The sequence below is a fragment of the Melozone crissalis genome, unplaced genomic scaffold (genome assembly GCF_028551555.1).
Source record: "Melozone crissalis strain CALT ecotype California unplaced genomic scaffold, PUWL_Pcris_2 ptg000018l_1, whole genome shotgun sequence".
In the NCBI taxonomy this organism is placed as follows: domain Eukaryota; kingdom Metazoa; phylum Chordata; class Aves; order Passeriformes; family Passerellidae; genus Melozone; species Melozone crissalis.
Window position 1 is genome coordinate 30,100,132 of NW_026535796.1, and position 22,886 is coordinate 30,123,017.

General features: G+C 38.4%; 1 protein-coding gene across 2 annotated transcripts; it reads right to left on the reverse strand.

Annotated features, from left to right (window-relative positions):
- Positions 1-5,902: 5,902 nt before the first annotated feature.
- Positions 5,903-13,400, reverse strand: DTD2 (D-aminoacyl-tRNA deacylase 2). Of its 2 annotated transcripts, none has more exons than XM_054276252.1 (3): positions 13,330-13,400; positions 8,196-8,265; positions 5,903-6,254 (listed from the first exon to the last, which is right to left on the reverse strand). In XM_054276252.1, exons 1-3 carry the CDS (start codon positions 13,393-13,395, stop codon positions 5,929-5,931), a joined length of 462 nt encoding a protein of 153 aa, XP_054132227.1. In that variant the 5' UTR covers positions 13,396-13,400; the 3' UTR covers positions 5,903-5,928. The 2 variants fall into 2 exon arrangements, with proteins under 2 accessions (XP_054132227.1, XP_054132226.1); XM_054276251.1 differs by having other exon boundaries at positions 13,288-13,395.
- Between the last annotated feature and the right edge of the window lie 9,486 nt (positions 13,401-22,886).

The following is a 22,886-nucleotide window of genomic DNA, read 5'->3' on the forward strand; positions in this document are numbered from 1 at the left end:
TATGCCTTTGAATTCAGTGGGACTGTCCACGCATGAGTAAGAATCACAGGACTAGGGGCCTGATTTGAAGCCAATGTTACATCACCAAATAATTACATGGCAAACAGAACCAAATTCCATTATATTTTAAAATCATTAAGAAGGGATATCTTTGTATTAATTATAAGATTAACTATTTTGTTTTACTTTTTGGAGGCGTGTAGAACCCAATCAATTTTGGCCTGTCCTAGCCTTTGCAATGCTTGAGGTGCCAATATTGCTTTTTTTACAAACTGAATATCAAAAATAATGTATATATTTATGCTACAATACTGCTTAGGCTTCTTTTTATTCCCAACACAGTTCCTTTTTGTACTATCACAAAATGCAAGGCCTGAGTTCCTGCCAAGCAATTACACAGTCCTGCTGTTATTTTAAATCCTAAAATGCAAATAAAACTATTATGCAAGCCTAGATAATGTTAGATACAACTACCAAAATGGAAGGGGGAAATAAGAAAGTTAGATCTAGGGATGGATTGTCAGCTAAATACGAAGGCCTCCCAAAAACCTTTTACATTCATCATTAATCCAAAACAGTCTCTTTTCTAATGAAACACATCTAAATAGCATTAAGCTCCTTTCATTTTAAACACATACTGATGTAATAGGGCATCTATTATGGCACTTACACCAGTAAATATAATTAAGGTGAATGGAAAGCAATGTTAAATTCAGAGTAATGAGATACATATGAACTAGAGCAGTAAGACAAGAATGCCATTTATTCGCACTCCCATGCTGTCTGGATCACCACTATTTTAGAAACACTATGAGTTGTTATTTGTACTGATACCACACTGTGCATTGAGGTACTCAAAGTGCTCTGTGAACATTAGCTTAAGTCACATTTGTGAGGCAGAGGCTAAAGTAGGAGGTAGTGAAAGGCAACTTCCTGTAGCTCCAACAAAGGTGAAGAGAGGTGAAAGCATACTGCCTTCTAATGGAAAAAGAGGATCAGAGATGATGTTTTACTTTTAGTGAAAGGGGGAAAACCCAGTGGTTTTAAACCTCTTTCCCCCCATTTTGACTCTTTCTTTCAGATCACAGATGGAAAAAGTAGAGCAGAAAATTGCTTTGCCCAAAGCCACACACTGGCAGTAATTGGACTAGAAGACAGCATTGGTTTAAATGGAAAATGTGCAATATATTCATAGTATTTGGGCTATTCTAACTGCTGTTTCTTTCTCTTGTCCACATACACCATTTACTTTTCAGCTGTAATTGCATGGTGCTTCTGGTAACAGAATCTTTTGGGACTCTCAGAGGATTCCCAAGTTTTGAGTTGCTTTCAAGAAGCTTCAAGAAATGAAGAAAGAATAAACAAGAAATACCAAATTCATCAAGTTTTAGGTGCTGTTTCCCCAAGAAAAACATTAAGGAGGAAGCTCTACTTTCTGTTCTTGTCCAGCAATTGTGACTCTGATGTTTAGAATAAAGCAGCTGGTGGATCTCCCAGACAACCCAGCACTATCCCACAGTGCTGTGCAATACATTAGACAGTGATGGTCATTGTTTGGTTCCATGTATGGTCTTAAGGATCAAGACACTGAAAACAAAAATAGATAGCCATTTATTAGATGATAATTGAGATGCGAAAATTTAATAAGTGAAGTCAGTCACAACAGAGTTTTGTGGCAGACCTCAGGTAATGAATGCCTGTGCATTTGTGGAGACCACTGTAGTCCTCCGTGGCATACTGCTACTCCAGCTTCCAAAGAGAAACCATGTGTTTGAAGGAGTCCATAGAGAAGACAGGAACAGAAACTAAAAGCAAAAAATAACGGAAGCTTAAAAGCGTCATCCCTCCTTCTCCAAAAAGCTCTTTTTATACCAGAGGTGAGACAGAGGTCCAGCAGATCATACTTTTAAATCCAAGTAGATGTGAAACTTTGTTCTCGAAGAGGAGCTAAAGAGCAGTTATTGCATTGAGTCACAATGAAGAATTTTTGAGGAGTTTTTGTGGTAAATGAGATCAGACATCACAGATGCATTAAAAGACCTGGCGAAAAGCACCACAAAGGCTGGCTGATATCCAGCAGCCCATCAAGTGGCTGCCATTTCAACATGGGGAAGAAACTGTCTGCAGAAACTGTTATGTGCAAAATCTTGTTACAGGCAAAAAGAAATCCACCCTATGTTTAGAGTCACACCAAATTTATTTTAGTTGAAACCATAGCAATTTAATAAAAGAATGATTATCAGTCCAAATATTATTGCAGAAAAACAAAGCAAATAAAAAGAAAGAAACTGTACAGAAGGTCTCAGTAATAAAAATATGGTAAGAATTGTTATGCATGCACTATTTAGTACTTATCCTCACCCTCGTCCTGGTGTCATGCTTGACCTTTCACCTCCTTGTGGTTCCACCTTGTCGAGGGAGCACAGTGGATCATCAGCATCTGGAGTTCTGTGCCTGCAGGAATAGAATGTGGATGTTTCTGATTTCTTCTTTCTCTCCATTTTTTGGCAATATCTCTCACTTGGGGTTCTTTTCATACATTTTCTAATAAAGTTTTACTCCTTGCTTTTCTTTAATGGCCTGCAACTATGTATTTTTCTTTTTGTAAATCTTAAGTGGTTTGCTATATACTCATTCTTTCTTCTTTTTCTTATCCCTAGGAATAGTTTTGCCCAGCTCCAGGTTTGTATTTCTTCAACTGACCATTGACAAGTTTTTTATAGCCTTGGAGTGTCCAGTGCCAGCCTGTGCCTCAACTCTTACTATCCCATGCCTCTACTTTACACTGCTGTTGGTGTCTTCACTTCTCAAAGTTCCTGCTGGTTTAATAGGCCTATATTTCTGTACCCTGTAACACCCTGTAGGAGTCTTACATATATAACTCTACACAGAATAAATACTAATTATTAGTATCTGTATAACAACTGTGGTTACACATAAAAGTAAAACAAATTAGCAATAACCTCCTGTCCTTAGAAAAAAAATTGTTATGGCCAAATCAAATAAAACCAAAGAGAAGCCTGAGGAAAGTTCCTGTAATAAGCCTCCATCCTGAGATCTTGGAACACTTGGGACAAGGTCTGTGGACTGTCACTGGCAGTAGCAATACAGTTGCAAGTATTGCAGGGCTACGTGCTGTTTATTAATTTCCAATTCTGGATTAATATTTGTATGTTGTAAATTCATATGTTGCATACTCTATGTAGAAGCAGAGGTAAAAATTTCCAGAAGGGGCGTGGGAAGGAAGCAGGAATATTGCTGACTAAAAAACAGCCCCTGAACTCATTAGTGAGTGTTTATGAGCCCAGTTCATAGTCCACACATGCTCAGCTTCAACACACTGGGTGTGTGCACTGCAAACAAGGTCACAAAAACCTTATATTGCAAATTCCTACCTGGCAGTTCAATTGGAGACATAACAGCATAAGGACAACTCCTCACTTTATAGGTTATTTCAAGGAAGTGGGGGAATATTAAGCATCTTCTAATGGACATTCTCTAAGTATAGAAAGACATTCTCTAAGTATAGAACAGGATAAGTATATGGGGTTTTGTCTAGTCATATTACGAAAACTATTTAAAGCAGAGTCAGGTCATCTGTTTAAAGCGTATATTCATGGTTGAAGGGAATAAGCATTTGGCTTAGAAAAAGTAATTTTAATCAATTTTTTTATCAGTAGGGTCCAGCATGTTATTCAGAAATGGCTTCCTTCAGTAAATGGATTGTGAATCAATAGTAGATATAAATAAAGCAGTACAAAGGGAACAGCATTCAACAAGCTGCCAATCCCTGGAGCAGAGGACAGCAGAAATCAGTATTCCAAGATGGATACACAAATAAATCAGAAACGGGCAGATAATACATAAATATCCACTTTTCTTACAAAAATTTCAGAGTTCTGTCTGGCCCTGAGAATCACTGAAATGTACATTAGTTTTTATCTGCTTTATATGACAGACTGCTATGAGATAGAGTTTGGTTTGAAGTCTTTTTTTCACTAAACATTTTCAAGTTTATCCCTCTTAGAAACCTTAAAGTTCTTTAAATATAATTAATTGCCAGGCTGCCAATGATCTTTCTGGAGACAGGAGGTAAATTAAAAGCTGCAGACTTTGTATTATGCCTCAAAGAATCAATTCTTGAGATACACTAAATACCCACAATTGCTGTAAGGTCTGTGAAAAGTGGCATTACTCAGCACTTTTTAGGATTTGACCTCCAACAGAAAGAGGATTTACAATGTTTTTTCAAGCACACAGATAATAATGAATTTGTATTAGTTATTTGCATCAGGACAATATTATTTAAATCTTGCTAGTAGGAACTTTGAACATGACTCATACTGTGTCTATCATAACTGTTAATTATTAATGAAAAAATATGTCATTTGGGTCCTAATAGCTAACATTTCCAGGCCATTTGTGTAAATGGTTGTTTTCAACTGTGACAATGTCAGTTGTCAGGAATTCAATATCCCTATTTATTTCATAATTATTAAGCATATATTATGCTAACCTGAAAAAAAAATCATTATTGTCTTATCAAAACTGTAAGTTACTTATCTGTTAAAAAATGTGATTCTCATGGCATAGTTTGAGCCTACAGATTATATACTCAATGTTTTCTACAAAATGAAGATAAGGACAGAGTATTTGTAACTACTGGCCTACAATTTAGGATTGTGCAAGCTGCCATCCTCACTAACCATAAGGTTTTACATTTCTTCCAGAATAATTTTTTATTCAAATGGCAATTCTGGATAATTGCTGCAAACCACATAAATGTCTGATATCACTTTGAACCCTTCTGAACCATAATGCTGCATTAAAAAGAGAAACTTGATTCACAGGATGAACACATTTGTATCAGTTTTGAATTTGCCACATTTTAATATAGCTGTTCTGTCCTTACTGCCTTTCCAGACAGAATTTCCCATGATATCTTCTTAGCACCATCTGTTAATAATGTTTGTAACAGAACTGCTTGGGGGGTCAGCTGGGAGGGGAGCCCCAAATGTACCAACACTGCCTATAAAAGGAAACCTAGTCTCTGCTAGCAGCTTCCCTGGACAAAAAACTGGAAGGAAGCAATGGGGGCAGAGGGAACAATGAAACGGCAATGTACATTGTACCATCTTTACTTTTGTTTTCATTTGAATGTTTCTGTTCTTTTCCTGAGGCTCTGTTATGAAAGAATTGAGGAGACAGCAAGACCACAGTAACAAGGACACAGACCAAGCTATAGCAGGCAGCCTATCACAACACATCAGAGATTTCAGAATGCAAACTTCAAGCAAACAATTCAGTGATACTGCTGGTTTCTAGATGTGCCTCACTTATTCTTCCCTGCAAAGCCCATGATCAGTCCTGTACTGCCTTAAGTCTCCCACCCTTACATACTCCAGTTGAGGGGGATGGACTTTCTTATTTAGTACTTACTCTCTAAGAGGCTAAAATTCAGTGAATTTGTTTTCAATATATCAGTTAGTTAGAAAGCACTGTCATTTTATAGATAGAAAGCATAAAGGTAAAAATTGATGTAAGTACATCTAAGGTATTCTTTTTTGTCTATAAACCACTTCTTCAAGCTATACATGTAATACTTTTTTTCCTTATTTTTTAGTAAAAAATGATTGCATTATCCCATTTTTGTTCACAAATATTTTGAATTATTGGGTGAATATTAACAAATATTTTAACCACACCTCAGATGCATATGAGCAAAAAACACATACTCATTATAGCAAAGGAGTCTCAGGCATCCTCCTATTCAATGGGATTGGCAAAACCAGTACAGATGAGTGAAATCCTTTTTTAAACTCTCTCCCAAGACAATCAAGCACTTTAATGCTTAGGAGAAAAAAAAAAACAACAAACCAAAACGAACAAAAGACACCAGTGCTGTATTTGGGATACAATTTATTTTTTTCAAAATTCGATCAGGTGAGTGTAAGGTCCATTTGTATCCAGTTTTAACACCTGCCTGTTTCCATATGTGCCATGCTTGACAAGAACACCAGCTTCCATGCATTTGGCATTGGCAGCCAGCTCTTTTTCACACAGAGTCACGAACTGAGAATAAAGTTCCAACCCTTTTTCTTTTTCAATGTTTGCATGGTACTGCATCCTTCTTCCCTTTGGTTTACCACCTAGGGTGGCTTGTGGTATGATGAGTACGTCGCCTGGTAAATCAAGAACAGAGACAAACTCGCCGTTTTCATTTTCACTTAATTTAATATTCAACAGCGTATCGACTGCAAATAAAAATACAATAAGAGTTAGTATTGCTGAAGTGAATTAAACAGGACACTATAAACAAGAGCCAACAAATATTTTGACAAACCACTGAGTAAAAGAAACTCTTTATTAATGAACTGAAACATGGACAATCAATAAATACTTAACCAACTAATACATCTGAGTATTGTGAGGAATGTGAAGGATATTAATATTATATGTCGAAAGTTCTAGTTTTGGGGGAAGTGATTGGCTATCTAAAGTCCTAAAGTTGATTCTAGTTGGACACCCCCAAAAGAACCCAGGATGCAATTAGTGAGCCTTCCTTAACTGCTTGATACTCAAATAGGCAGTATTTGCACAACACTCCACAATGTAGGACACACCATCCTCCGTGCACTTTGGAGAGTGTTTTGCCCTGACTCTCTTTTCATTCTGGTAGCAGCAGTTTGCAGCAGGACCCAGCACTGATCTGAGCTGAAGGCACAGCTCCAGAGTTTGGTCTCAAGTAGAGCAAGCATCCTTCAGGGCTCCACTCTGAGACATGCAGCTATCAGTTTGTCACTTGAGACAGAAGGTGGGCAGGAAAGTCAGATGCAATTTGGCTTATAAGCCAGAGCACAGAAACTTGCAAATAAAATCAATGAATTTACAAACTTTAGATTTTCTGGTGTTTCTGTAACAAATCAAATCATTACCCAACTCTGTAAAAGCTGGGACGATACTAGTCATGCCTCCAAACCCTAAACATAAATGTTTAATGCTGTTAGAAGCAAAAACAGCTGAGTTGTGATTCAGGAACCAAACCCACACACTTAAACAGATTCAAAATATATTTAGGAAACAATATTCTCTAAGAGAGGCACTCAAGAAGGATGGTCCTAGATGAATCTCCTGATAGGAAACAGAACTTTCTTTTTCTGGCCTGTCTTAGCTGCCCCACAGCTGAAAATATAATTATTCTCAAGCAACATTCTCAGGGAACTCTCACTAGCACAAAATAAATTTTTATATCATAAATATTTAGCATTACAAAAGGACTGTGCCCTCCAAGACCCAGAGAGAACGTCCCCCAGGAGTTGCTCTCAGCATTTTTAATAACACCTGTACTTGTGCACAGTTGGTCTCAGCCAGCAGCCTGAAATAGACTGAAATAGTGAAATATTGTTACACAATCTTTAGCCAAATCACTAGTATGAGCCAGTCATAGAAAAGGGGCACTTTTATCTGGAATATGCAGCATCACAGAATTTCCCAGGGGAACCAGTGCTACTGATGGAGGAAAGGAGGGAGAAGAAATGACATAAAAGTAAAAAAACAAAAACAAAACAGAACAAAAAAAATCAAGTCCAAACAGCACTGGATAAAGACAGAAATTGCTACTACTTGACCTTATCCACAGCATCTTCTCTGCTTCAATGTAAATGTTAAAGTGCATGTGGAGAAGAAGACAAGAATTGCAGACATTGTTGTTACTGCTTCTGAACCAGAAAACTGCACATGCTAACAGTGGATGTTACCACTGAAGCGAGATGGGAAAGACTCTGTTTCATTATCCACACAACTCCCTCTACCGGATTTGAAATATTCTGCACATACAGTGAGATCAGTGGCAAAATACTTATCAAATCAAGCCATGAACTATTTGAAATTCAGTTCTGTCATGGACTGAAGTTATTGCCTGACACATGTAATATGGTAAACAGCAGGTGCAGCATTTTCTTTGTTTGCCAGAATGTTATCAGGGGAGTTTGTTTTTTATGTTGGTCATGAACAGACAGACAAAGAAACAAGAAATTGTCAAAAGAAACAAGACAGACCAAACTGCTCTTTCAGCCAGGTAATTGAGTTAGAATAATGCCATTTCATGTCTTACCCAAATGGCTGCTACCTTCTCTGCCTCAACTGCTTTTCTTCCTTTTCAAACAATACAATAATGCATATGGATTATATCATACCAATTTTTGGGACAAGATCCTCATCAGCACCTTTGAAGAAGCATATGTAGATAACAAGCCCTCTCTGGATCTACAAAAGATTACAGAAAACTATGTCAGTGTTTCTCATTATCTACAATGCACGCTTATCATTAAGGCAGTATCGAAAATGACAAAACCACATAACAAAGAGCAGTTTTAGTTATTTAGTACAGCTTCAGACATTGAGGTTACACCCCACACTGTAGAAGATATATATTCATTATTTGCAAAATGCTTCTACATACAATTAAGACAATTTATTAGTTCCATGTGAAGCCAAATTTAGCTGGAATGTAGACTCTAAGTACTAACAGGTGACAAGATGAATTAGTATAGTTAAATCCAGCATAAGAAATAATTTAAGCTTTTTCCCCACCAAATGTACAGCTAAAATCAATTTTCAGTATGAACTATATATTATTTCCAATTACGAAACATGAAAAACACCACAGGACTTGTCAAAGAACTGAATTTTATTTTGATGTTGAAAGTAATCTATACAATATAATTCTGAAAAAAAACATGGAGTCTCTTAATTAAATATTTAAATATGATGACCAACAACTGTGAAGTTGTTCAGAATATTATAAAGTTGTTTGAAATACTATTTATAAGCCTGGGTAAAATCTAACTGGCAAAATGGAACTTTTCAGCTGACTGGTATAAAGTAAGTGATATGCCACATCTTTAGCATTCAGAGCAACTACTCATAAGAACTATGTATTGGAGGGAAGAATTAGGCCTCTACTGAGGAGAAAGCACAAGAAAACTCCTGTGTAGCTTTTCTGCTCACTTGGTTAGTCCATAAGGAATGCACATGCACCAGCCATGCTTTACTAAGCCAGACTGACAGCACCTATGCCTCATGCACAATACCTGCATGGCTTAACTTCTCTGGGAAAAATCCCACAGCTTCACAGGCAGACAGGATCCACAGGCAGTATATAAAGAAACCTCCCCACTGCCTTGTCAGAAAAAGTATCTTTTTAATTTTGTTTGAGGAAACAGAAATGTCAACTTGTGAAATACCACTGAAGAGATGTTAAATAGATTGGCACAGGAAGGAGTTATTAATGCTATCAAAGCAAAAGGATAGAAAATGTGAGTAGCTTATAAAAAATACTTAGCAAAAAAAATTTCCTCTATTTGTTTTTTCCCCAAATGATAAAGGTATTTGGTAAAGAAATCTTAGCTATACACATAAGATTTTTGTCCCTTTGTTATTGCAGAGATTAAACAAAATGCTCAAGGCAATGACTGAGAAAATCTATGCCTTCTCAACTATTTTTCTAGTGACTAACTTCTGAAAAAAGAGAACACTCTTTCTAGCCAAAATGTCACATGCTGAGAACTTTAAAAAGCTTTAAATGGCTTCTTTTAAAACACTTTTTTTGGTACAATCTCACAGCAGTAACAATATTCTGCAAGCAGCTCATTTTAAAGACACGAAAAAGTATGTAAAGTGACCCCTGCAAGTCATAAGGCCAGACAGATAAAAAAAAATACATCATTATTTTTTCCAGACTCTGCTCTTATATGATGTTTGTTTTTGAATAAACCATTTATCACAAGATGAGACACACATATTGAAGAAAATTAGAGGGACAGGAGGTTAAATGAGAAAACAATTAATTCAGAGACAAAGCTGAAAGAGGAGGCTTCTATACTGCATGTTCATGGTCTTCTAGAACACTTCACAACCATGATAAAGTTGAAAGCTATGCAACTATTAGTAAGCTGAAACTTATGGTTTCAACTATGACTGAAAACTGTGGTTCAACATGTACAGCCATGTTTCAAACCCTGGTTAAGTCTTACTTTATTCTTTAGTTTTCTTAATTGAATAGAAGATGTGAAATTAAATGCAATTACAAGACCAAACCAAGTAATAACAATGTCAGTCTGACCTTATACCAGTCTTCTAAGTGTCCTAAGACTTGTGCTCGTTGTCAATGTAATGTGTAAACTTTCCAAACCAAAGCAAAACAGCAAAACCACTGCCATTGCTGCAGCTCCTCTGTAAGCTACCAAAGCCTGACTGCTCCTCAGACCTCCATTTAATGCACAAAAATTCCAGCAAAATAACACAAAAAAGAATATCATAGATTCAACATGCTGGTGTGTGAACAGCCAGTGCAAGGAACCTACTCAGTGACCAGACAGGAAAGCTGTGTTCTATGTGGATCTACTGTGAGCAGTAAATGCCTACATAAAAAAAAGCAGCAAAGCAAGGTACTGTGCAACACTGGCATTTATTATACAGTGTCTTAAGTAATTATCAGATCAGGCAAGCTGCTGAACCAGGTCATGAAGGGCTGAAGTACCCAGCCCCAATGCCATATAGACAGTCTTAGCAACACTGTGTCCAAATACTGCTTTTTAGTTCTTTGGCAGGAAATGACAAATAACTGACTCCTTTCTCACCCTCCTTACTAAATACATTCGTCTGTATTTTTCAGGATTTCATTGGCAAAACTGAAATATATTCTGCAAAATATTATCTCCACTTTTTACTAATTTTTCCTCCAAGAAAATGCAGTAGATAACAAAATCTTTTTAATTCTTAGAAAGTCAGTTTGTGAAACTACCCTACATAAATTATTCTGTGACATTTCCATTTCAAGTTCAGATTTACTACCCTCTGGGAAGATTTCCTCATATTTCTTATATTCAGTGTGGCAGAGAGATGACATCATCTGCCACAGGTCACAGAAAAAGTCTGTTCCTGGTATTTTGAACCTCTTTTTGCCAGAGTAACCAGAAAAGAAGTCAAAGGAAATAAGATAAGGAAAAGACCGTTTTCTTTGCATGACGTGTAGGCACTTATACTTTTCAGCTGAATATTCATTTTATGTTTCTTTTCTCCCACAGTTACGAAATACACCAAATCTTACCTTATTTCACTCCTACCTTTACAAGAATTCCTTTTTTCTTCTTATTTTGCTGTTTACATAAACCTTTTATGCAGGGTATATAATCAAAACTCCCCATAAACAAGACATCCTATGTGCAGTAACCCTCAACAGGCCAAAAAACTCAATCATGAAAACACAATGAAGGCAGAGGTTCATGTATAAAGTACACTCCTAACCTTTTTGAAGATAAGGAACATCTGCTCTGAAGTTCCTAAAGTACCTACAGGGGTCTCTTACAGCTCAGAAGCTTTGAATACCTACAATATATGCCACTTAGAGTATCCTAGAAATGTCTCAAGGTCAGGTCCTACTTTTAATTTAATTGGTCATAAAACATCAGGAACCCACTGGCTGATGTAAATAATTGTTGGTGATGTCTGTACTTTTTTATCTTCTTGGTTTTGCATTGACATGCAAAAACAGGGAGTAAAATTACCCTACCAGAAAATGTCAGCAGCAAAATTTCCTTACAATAACTTCTAAAGTAGTCACACTGGAGAAAAAAAAACAAAAACCAAAAACTTCCAATTGGCCTTTTTTCTGCATGGTGACTAGTTCTTGTTAAAACAGATTTCTCTTAAAAAGCCCCAGGTACTCGGGAAAGATTTCCAAGTACCCATCTCAAATATTAGTAAGGTTCATGTCTGAAAAATATCTTCTGGAGACCACCCAAATCTCTTTCAGACTCCTTTAGTGATATCTGTTACTTTCCTAGTGATTTTGCAAATTAGAGAGATAAACTACATAACCTCCTTGAAGCAAAGTTAATCATATCTCTCAACCACAACATGTACCTTTTAAAATAGTTTAAAAGAAAGACAGCAAAATTACATTTCTGCTTTTCTTAACTAGATCTACAATTACTTCTGTGATTGGCAAGCCAGAAATAGATTATTTCTCCTATAGTTAATTTATGCTGCACTAAGTGAATTTCATTGCAAATAACCTTATACTGAGAGGCTAACAATGCAGTATACACAGACACACTACACTGTGAAACACAGTATCTGTGAGATCACACTTGTTTCCTCCCAGTAAAACATTCTGGCTTCCCAGACCATACTGCAGAAACTAGTTCTGCTGGATCCACCTGCCCCTTCTGAACAAAGAGAGGAATGTTTTAAGGCTAATGTGAAAGGCAAAGAGTGTACTCTTTTCAGATGTGCTGAATGAATGCACAAACCCTTTAACCGTGCTAGAGCTTTTACTTTTTAAAATTTATGGAAGTGACTGTATTAAGCTCCTGTTGTAACAGTCTTTAAAAAGGGCAAGAGACCAAACCAAAAAACCCGTGGGCTAACTAGTTGACAATGGGCAGAAATGAGTTATTCTAGTGTAGGTAACTCCCAAGCAGTGACAACTACAGCAGGTCAGCGCATGCCAAAGGGCAGCCTTCGTGCTTTGGTAAAGAGCCCTGGGCTGCACGTACAGCACATTGACCGAAGAGTCTGCAGACCCACTTACCTCCCCCAATAGAAGACTGTGGCAGGAAAAGGGGAAAATACAGTGTTTTCCTTAACGTGAATGGTGGTCTGCATGGTAAATTTCAATTTTAGTTAGTGTTCTGGAAACAAACAAACAAGCCAAACAACATCAGAACTACTGCGGCCATAGTCCCATGGCACTACCTGGCCTTTCTTCTCCAAGTTAACACTATCTCACAACAAACTAAAGCTGACAGCTGAGCCCACCAGCCAAGGTTGTAGTGTTTCTGTGAGTGTATTTCAGAAAAGAAGGAACAACACAGTTAGAAGGGAAGCGTGTGGTAGTGGTGCAGTCGTGATCCTGAAGAGGCTTCTGCCTGCGTAGACTCTGGAGCACAGGGAGAGAAGGAGCAGCAGAGAGAAAGCGCTGTGCGCCTCCTGCTGCTTGTCCCTTTGCCGAAGGGGCTGACCGCAACCTTTGCTGATAACGGGGGGCGAGGGGAGCGCTCTGCAGCGGAAACGAGACGAGGCCGGAGCACGGCCCGAAGCGCAGCCCAGCCCGGGAAAGGAGCGGAGGCTGCTCCCCTCAGATGCCCACACGCCCCCCCCCTTTCCCGCCGGCGCACGCGCGCAGGGCCCGGAGCGCTTTCCCGCCGGCCGCCCCGGTCGGCTCCGCTCCGCGGGGGGAAGGCGCGATGCCGACGGCGGGGGGCGGCCCGCGGCCCACGTTACCTCCACCCACTGCGCCTCGGAGCCGCTCTCGGGCGGCCGCACCTGCAGGCGGGCGGAGACGCTCTGCTGCAGCAGGGCCCGGGCCCGCGCCGGCCGCGCGGCCGCCATGGCGAGCCCGCAGCGCTGAGGGCGGGGCCGGGTCACGCCTTTCCGGCACCGGCACCGGCACCGGCACCGGCACCGGCACCGGCACCGGCTGGGGCCCGCGGGTCACGGGCGGCGGGGAGCGTGAGCGGGACTTTGTGTGGATGGTTAAACGGGGCTTATGATCCGCCCTCCCTATGGAGGCGGCTGAATACAAGCTTTGGAGCAAAATGAAACAATTTCTACAGCTCTGCTTACCGATGCCTCAATAGCTAGCAGGAAAGCGGGCTATGGTTTCTTATTTTGATGAGAAATTAAAGATCTCCTTGTCTTCTGCTGGGGACATGTTACATGCTTGTGATAAGAGCGGCATGCTGTATAGTTTATTCATGGAAAAGAAAGTCTGAATACTGTTTGTTATTTCTTCTGTTCATTACTTGTGTTTCAGTGTTTCAGGTGGCTTGAGATCAGTCTATCAAATTGGCGGATTTCTCTTCAATGGTACTGCATTGGAGCAGAGGGAACAGAACACGCAGTTAAAAGGAATCTGGATATCTAGTGATCCAAATCATCTGGGAAAAAGAAGTGCATAGTTTTGAAATTAGCTCCCACTGCTAATGGGAAAGGTTAAAATATTGCAAGTGGTTCTTTTATTATCTTCCAGGTTTGTAGCTACATACCCTGATACTCCTTGAACAGCTTCAAAGCTGGAAGAGTTGTGTCTTTCTCCCATACATGAATTCTGACAGAGACAAGTTTTGAACAATACTGCGTTCATTCACGTCAGGATAGAATGATATGGAATTCACTATCTCTCTCCAAATTCATTTTTACAACTGTATTTAAAAATACTGTATTTTTTAAATAAAGAAAGTTAATATATAACAGTGTGAGTAAGAAGCTGAATTTTAGTACCTGGAGTCTATTGTAGAGTGAGATTACCGAAAATCTCTATTGAACAGCAAGGGCCCATACGCACTAATAAATAATCAGTTTTACACATAGGGATATATTTGACTTCTGTCTGTCATTTTAAAAGAAGATTCTTGATGTGTGTTCAATGAGGTTGTTCTTCCCAAAGCAAACCTTCCTGGAAGAATGGGAAATTGCACTAGGAGTAGCTCATTTTTTATTCGCTGTATGATGTTTTTATTCAAACTCAGCTAATTTTATTTAAAGTACCTTCTGTTCATTTTCTTGAAAGCTGTATCCCCAGACTCATTAAGAAGAGTTTAATGAGGTAGAAATCCAGTTAAAATGAGAGGGTTTTCCAAGTATATTTGCGATATAAATTGATTGTTAAGGAAAATGGATTTTGCTTCAGTCTGAGCAAATTATAATGAGCAGATTATAGAGGGCTATTAGTATATAAGGATATTGATTGTTATTTGGTGCTGTGCCATTATTTACACCAGGGTATGATGGAGAACATTTATTCATGTGCAAGTTTCAATACAAATGCCTGTGAAACATTGCAGAGAAAAAAAGACTATGACATCATTGTTTATGTATGGATTCTTGGTGGAATTATGTTGTATTTTCCCTGGGAAGCCAAGTAATTCTGTTGCACCTTGAATTTCTTAAATCTTACTGGCTTATTGTTAGATTAAGAGCCTCTCTTTTTAGACCAAGGAATGATAGTAAATTTGTTGGATAAATTTTAGGCATGGATTTGGATTTGACTGTGGGTTTTATATTAAAAAAACCACGTCCTGACATCTAAAGCATATATCCATGAATAAAATATATTGGTATTTTTATCAGGTACTATATAAAGACATTTTTTCTGCATGTTTTGGATTTGACAGTTGTCCCAGAATATTTCCTGTATCCTCTCTGCTTGTTGTCACTAGATCTGAAAGTAGGTATTTTGAGAATGGCACCCAGAAGACATTTCTGGTTATTTTCAGATCATTTCTCTTTCAGAGGGCAGATGGCAGTCTCACAAATTGCAGCGGAGGTGTGTTTTTTCCCTACTCTTTGTGGGAGTGGGTAAGTTCAGGAAGTGTTTGGATAACACTCTCAGGCACATGGTGTGATTTTTGTGTCCTGTGCAGGGCCAGGAGTTAGACTTGAAGATCCTGATGGGTCCCTTCCAACTCAGCATATACTGTGATTCTATGCATATTTAGAACAAATCCTCTTGTCAAGAAGTTGGTGGATGCTGGAAGGAAACTCCAGCTTTGTGGGGACTCAGCTTTCTCCTTGTCTTTCAGTACCAAAATGATCTCAAGTGATTGAATTCTTCCCTGGGGATGGTTGTGGGTTTTTTTGTTTGTTTGTGTTTGTTTGATTGATTTTTGTGGTTGTTTTTTTTTTTTTTGGTTGCTGGTTTTTTTTTGTTTTGTTTTTTGGGGGTTTTTTTTGGGTTTTTGTTGTTACTATTAAGTTTGGTGTTGCATACCATTTGGCAGTAGCAGGAGTTGACTGCACCTTTGAGGGGACAAGATGTATCTGGGATGTTTTCCCTTTGTGGTGTCTGAAACATGATCAGTGGTCTTTCATGGGGCTATCACATCGACAGAGTTGTCCCTATCTGTCTTGAAGAGAAACTATATAAAGCTGCAGCGATGCTTATGTAGCAAAGATACAAAGTAGGTTGCTGCCAAGGGTTATATCTTGGTAGAACTACCTCCTTTGGGACAGATGGAGCTGAATGGCTCCAGAGTGTCAAGGGAAGAATTAGAAAACACTTCATTTTCTCCATTGCCAAATTTGGAACTCTTCCCTTGCACAACAAACAAAAAAATTTTAATCACTTAGAATCATTTAGTAAAGGATCCTGGATAGGAGCCACTATTGGTGTGAAGGGTGAGACAGAATGTGCCAGCTGTTAAAGATTGCTGTTAAAAGATCATCAGAGAATAGCCTGGAAAGTAGAATTTGCAACAATAAATTGCAAATTTCCATCACAAGGTAAAGATATTTCCACAAAATTATTTGTTAAATGGGATTCATGTTGAAATAAAGTACAATTTTAATTTGGCTATGTGGAAACAATAGGTCGATCATCAAAGAAACAAAAGAAGATATTCCGTATCTTTAGTCCAAGGTGTTTAAAGTGCCACAGACAGGAATGTTAGTGTGATTTGTTTCTGAAGTGATGTTTATGGTCCTATGTCTTGAACTGAGTCAAGTCCTTCACTTTCTGTTGGAGGGTGACCTTTTCTTCTCTTTTTCTCCCAATTTACTTACTTTGTTTCTCTTTTTGAGCTACTTGCCTTATCAAAAATAGCACAAATAGGTTCTCTGGCTCCTATATTTGGTGATTGTTTTTTGTAGCCTGTTTCTCAGTCTAGTCCAAGACCAAATTAAGCCTACTGCAGCCTTGGAAATGTTAGCTGAAATGCTGATTAGCTGGAAGAGACAAGGTGCTGCTCAACAGCAGTATGGTTGCACAGAGGATTAGCTGGTTGTGTCAGAATAATTTTACTTCTAAGAAATGTTATGATGACTGTATTTAGTACTGACTTATTCCCGGTACTGTCCAGAGGTCAGGAGCATGTCTGCCTCCCACCCATCATCCTCCTTCCTCCAGAGGTATTTAAATAAGAAAAGCAAAGAGGGCATGAAGAGTTTCCCTAGTACAAGTCAGACAGCAGAAATGAGCAGTCCTGTCAAAGACCCCAAGTATAGCACAATGCCTATGCAGAGCTACCAGAAACAGCTCTTCCAGAGAAGAGACAGAGTGAAGATTATCACCCACTTTGCCTTCCAAACTGCCCCCCGGATCTGTTCAGCATTTGAAAGAACCACTGCAGACTTCTGGGGGAAGTTGATAAAGGAAGATGGTACTGTAGTTTTTATCTTTGCACTTTGTACAGTACCTCTGAGGAAGGTCATGGCTTCTTCAACTCCAGTTCTGCAGCATCAGAATTGGTCCACCTCTTTAGCTCTTCCAGCAGAGCCAATCAAATGTCCCCACAAATGTCAGAATTGTTTGCAGTGAAGGCTGGTATTCCTGTTGTGGAAGTACAGTTCTGTGATTTGAACCGTTGATTTTCTCGGCTAGTTGTGTTTAAAGAAAGCAACAAAAATTTAATACACAATTAAAAATAGATTAGTGTTTTGTTTAGTCCTCCATACAATTACAAAACAGACACTGAAATGTGTTATAGCAATCAAAAGTTAATTAAACTTCTGAAAAAAATAACAGATTCAATGTGAAAGCTGTGTCAGATACAATTACTGGTTTTTATTGTGACAAGCAGAAATTTGCATCTATTAGGGGAAAAACGTAGCCAGATAAAAGACACACAATCTGCTTGCTTACTGTGATTGCCTAAAGCAAGTAAGAACAGTGTTAGTCAGTCTCTTTCTCATTGGGCCTGTGACATTTAGCTACTCTGTTTTTTCCTGCTTGGGTGTCTCCTGAACCAAATCTTTGTCTGTATGATTGACAGGCATTAATGTTAAAAGGATTTCTTATGGTGCTCCAGTGGAATCAACAGAGCAGTGGGGGTGCCCTACCTGCAGTACATGCCATGGGATCTCACTGTGACATGGTGGTGTTACAGTTTGCTTAGAGGCAATATGTTTATTCTTTATTTTCATGGCCTTGAACTGATCCCATATGCCCATATGCTCTTTCTTGTGCAGAGCCAATCTTGAGTTTCAACACCATGCTCTTAATTCTGGAATTCAGAGGGAGGCTGAACAAAGTCATGAAGCTGACTCCATGAGGAGTCTCTCAAAGGTCAGCAGTTTTCTGCCTTACCATTAGCAATGGTATTGCCAGATCCAGGTGGATCCCTGCAGGTGTATCCAAACATACTTGCTTCCCTGGTCTCCTGAGTTTGGGGTCTGGGTTTTACACAGCAGGAGCACATGAAGACAGCTTGGGTATAGGACAGTACTGACTCAATGGTGAGGGAAGCAGCACCCAGCACTGAGCTAGAAAAGGGTAACCTTATGGTCAGAGGGCCTGGAGCAAAGAGGGTGGGAGTCATAGAGCTCAGTGACAGTCAACAGCTGTACAAGCTGTTTGCCATCCCTGAGCAAGCTCAGTAGGGTCACCCAGAGCACCCTTGGCCAGTCAAAGCCAGTTTCAGCTTCCTGTGCTCTGTACGGAGCTGCTGACCACATGAGTTCAGGGCCTGGCACTGCTGTGGCAGGTGGGGGTCTAGTTTGCTTCAAGACCCTGAGCTAACCCATGCCTGGCTGATGTAGATGGTCTTGCAAGCTGGGTTCCTCCTGATGGAGGAGATATTTACTACAGGCACAATAGAGCACAGCTCCTACATTCTTTATTTTCCTACCATCAGGGTTGGTCTGCTGGATTACACTCTTCTACCCCTCCCATGTAAAGAAATTAAAGTCTGTTCTACCCATGTGTTGCTGCATCACAGCTCTCTTCACCTTATAAACACTTCTGCAATAGCAATTAGTACTACAGAATGGGGTTATTTAATCCCATTTTTTTTCATCTTCAGTGAGAAATTTTGACGATAATGTGAGGATGTTGCTATAGACCAAGATGCGTCAATATCTTCTAGGATCTGAAATTTGAGCTTCCATGTTTTCAGCAGATGCCATGTGTAACATCAGAGTATTGACATAAAGCCTCACGTTATTAAAAATGGACATGAAATGAGATGTGGCTTTTTCTGTTCCTTTCACAAACACTGTGAGAGTCATTTATTATTCTCTCTGTACCTGGAGGACTCCTTGCCTCCAGTAACTGTTGAGTATGCAGGCATAATAAGGCTGCATGACAATTTTTTTTCATTTATATGGATGACTTTCAAAGTAAAACTCACCACAGCTTCAGGCCAAAAGCTTTCTCCTTGTGTCACAGCTCCTATCATTTTTCCCCCTCAGGCATACTGATCCATAGCTAGTCAGGGAAGCATGCACACAAATGATAGGTCATTAGGAAATCCTCTGAATGGCAAACCTCTGAAGTCAGCCCAAGTGCTATTTGCCATACATCATGATAAAATTTGTGAGTTTGAGGAGGCACTAATTATATGCTTGGTCTGTCATTGATGAGTTGTTGGAGCTGTTGTTTCCAGAACAGCAACCTCTTTCACAGCATATTTCAGCAAGGTTGCCAGAGCATGGTGAGCCAAGCAGAGATTGAGAGATTTTGGCATTTTATCCCTTTCAATGAAAAAATATTGCATTGCAACACAAATTGATACCTCACTCTGCCATAGTGAAACATCATATACTGATACAATGACGTTGATCTATGGGCTTTTCTTAAAATTTTATTTTGGGAACTCATTTCCCTTAGAACAAGTGGCAACTGTAAGACTTTCATTAACCATCAGCCTTTGGTTTTTGATTATTTGTTTCAGTAATACAATAGTTTAAAAAAAATCCTTTCAATTTCTATATATATTTTATATATATTCACACACACACCTTTCATTATTTTAACCCACATACATAAAATGTGATCTTGGGAGGAAAAAGCAAATGTTTAATACAGTGAGCGAAATAATAAAAGATTGTAAATTCTAATGAATATTCATGGAGTCAAGATAATAAACATGTCAAGAAATGATGTGGCTTCCTGCTATGACTTCCAGTGTAGATTAACATGTTTCAAAGAGTAGTGTCAAAAATTGTTTTTTAATTTTTAATTTTCACACTTTCTCAAAGCACCAATTTTTTAATGCATGTTTCTGAATTCATTTAGGATGATACTACTAATGTATTAGTAGATAGCTCAGAAGCATTGCAATGATAGGATTTTTCACATATTCTTTGATTGTTTTTTTTTTTTTTTAAGCTGCCAAAGAGTCATGGTTTCTTTCTTTTACAAAAGATGCTAAATTGCTGCTAGAGAATGGAAGTGAAACACTTTATCTTCAATATTTGAAGTTATTAAAAAATAGAAAAATAGTTTTTGGTATAACATTTTCTTACAGAGCTTTTTATTTCACAGATAATTCTTGGAACTGCTGGAGGCTTATATTTTTATGATTAACAGAACAAAACAATTACTCTGTAAGTTAAGATATTTTAGTATCAATTACAGATGTTTAATCTTTTCTTGGATACTCTGTTGCCCATAGGAGAAAAAATAATCATGTCTTCATAGTAACAGTTCCAGTGAGGACCACATCCAGATTAAAAAAATCCTTCATTTTGGTGCTCACAGATAAATTCCAGCATAAATATGACAAATTTTAGGTCTTGTTACAGAAAACACAGATCTAAATAATGCACTCTGGAGCTTGGAGAATGATTCAGCTCCGTTTCAGGTGAACCTCTAGGCTACAACTGTACTCAGAATCAACAGCAGGAAATACTCTTGGCCACTGCAACTCACCTTTACTCCCTGACATAGTTTTGGCCAGGGCTTGCTCACTAGGAAAAATATTCTGTTCCTAGTTCAGCAGTTAAGAACCAGTTAAGAACCAGTTAAGAACCTCTGGCTCAGTGTAAAACTTTGAAGAGTTACTTACATTCACAGCAGAGGATGAACCAGAGGATTGTGTTCCAAGAATCAGTGCTCTGGCTTTGCAGGATAGAGTGCTCTGCAGTTCCACGCTTTATACAGGGGGCACTGACAATGAGAAGTGTTCTTGGGTCACACTTATTTCAGCTGAGATTGCTCCTGGCACAGGAACCTCTGGAGCAGGCTGCTATAATTGTGTAAGGTTGTCAGAATTGTGTAAGTGGTCCATACACATCCCAAGTTTATTGATGCCTTCTGAAATTGCACTGCTACTGCAGGGATTTATGAGAAAAGTATTGAATGGCTATGGAGCAAAACTGAACTGGTTTAGAACATTAGCCAGGTTTTAAAAATAATTACACAAAACCTAGTAAAAATTGATATGTTTCAATCAGCATCATTGATCAAATAAGATTGATTTGCTACATAAAACTTGTTTAGGCTCAGGTTCTGATGTTAACAAAAATATTTCCTGTAAAACAAACTTGCTACTGAGAAAAATGAACGAAGAGCAGAATTAAAGTAATTTCAGAAACTGAAACTGTGAATGTCATTTTGACTTAGATCTGTAGTGTCAAATGACTTACTGAAGCTTATAGAAAAGTCACCATCTTTTTTTATTCTGTATTTGTATGCTGTCTAAAGCAACAGGACTCTTTCTACCCGAGACTTATAATAGCAATTTATCTCCATTACTAAAATAAAATATATGAAAGAAGAACAGAGAGAAAATGACAGTCTTACTTCAATGTTGGTAAAATATATAGGAATAGTTTCAAAACCTTTGTTTTTATCTTCAGATGTGGAAATACTGTTAATTTGTGTTAATTCCATTCCTGCAGGGATCATCTATATATATAAAGTACCTAAGAAAAATGATGTGGCTTTGTTACAGAAGAGCATATTCCTTTAATTTTCTGCACCACTTCCTAAAGGTAGGAAAAATTGCTGTAATATAAGCTGCATCTTCATTGTGATGTGACTGTTACTATAGAAATCAATGTTAACATAAAGAACTTGGTGATTGACTTCAGAAGAGTCTAGTAACAATTTAAATAAGGTTTTCATCTCTTCTTGACTGTGAAAGACTGCATTGTTTAAAATTCCACAGGAAAGCAATATATAAACTAAATCGGTATCAGTTCTTCAATGTAGGGGGACAGAATGTAAGTAAATAAAGGTAATATAGAAAGTAAATTTGCCCCCTAAGGAATTGCAGCTGGGTTAATGATAAAATATTAGGAGCAGGCCTGATGTTAACAGGCCACAGCTGTAGGCAATCAGAAGAGTGTTAAAAAGAGTGGATCGGTTGGCTGCTGTGAGGATAAGGGAGAGTTGGTGTCTGGAGGAGTTGCCTATGAGGAACATCAAGGAGGTACGAAACTCTAGCAATATGGAACCCTTGCAATGTAACGAGGACACTTCAATACCTTCTTCTTCCTTTAGTGAAACTGAATGAAAGCAAACAATTTCTTTTCAGTTTTAGATTTGGCAAAGCTTTCACATTGGATGAAGCTACTTGTGTGGTCTCATATTTACTGGCAATGCTATTACACATGATAAAGAAAAATTATTAAATTTTTACTGTTTCTTGTGTGTGTTCTTTGTGCTTGTTAAGGGTGTTGCATTTTCAAGTACTTCCACATAATAAACAAATTTCTTCTTAAACCAGGTAATATTTTATATGAAAACTCAGGTTAATGTGCCTTGTTTTGAATGGATATTTGAAATCAGAATCTGTTAAAATCCCTTGAGCCAAATTTCCTTTGTAACAAGTGGGCATAGCTGCTTCCATGCAGTGATGTTAGTGATGTTGACCTTGGTCTAAGCCTAGCAGGAAAAATATTTTAGAAGAAAAAGTCCAGTGAATGACAGAGAGGTAATATCATAACACAGAAGAGCTCTCCTCATATATGCCTGCAGTTCTTTCCCTCTAATGCCTGAAATTCCCTATTTACACATTTTTGAGATGTGCCTTATTGATATATCTGGAGCCTGTTACCCCCAGGTATGCCACCATGCCCCAGTGTTTCAGCATTAAGTAAAACAATGTGGAAGTTGGTTTCACTTCCACGAGGAGCACAGCAAAGATAAAACAAAGACT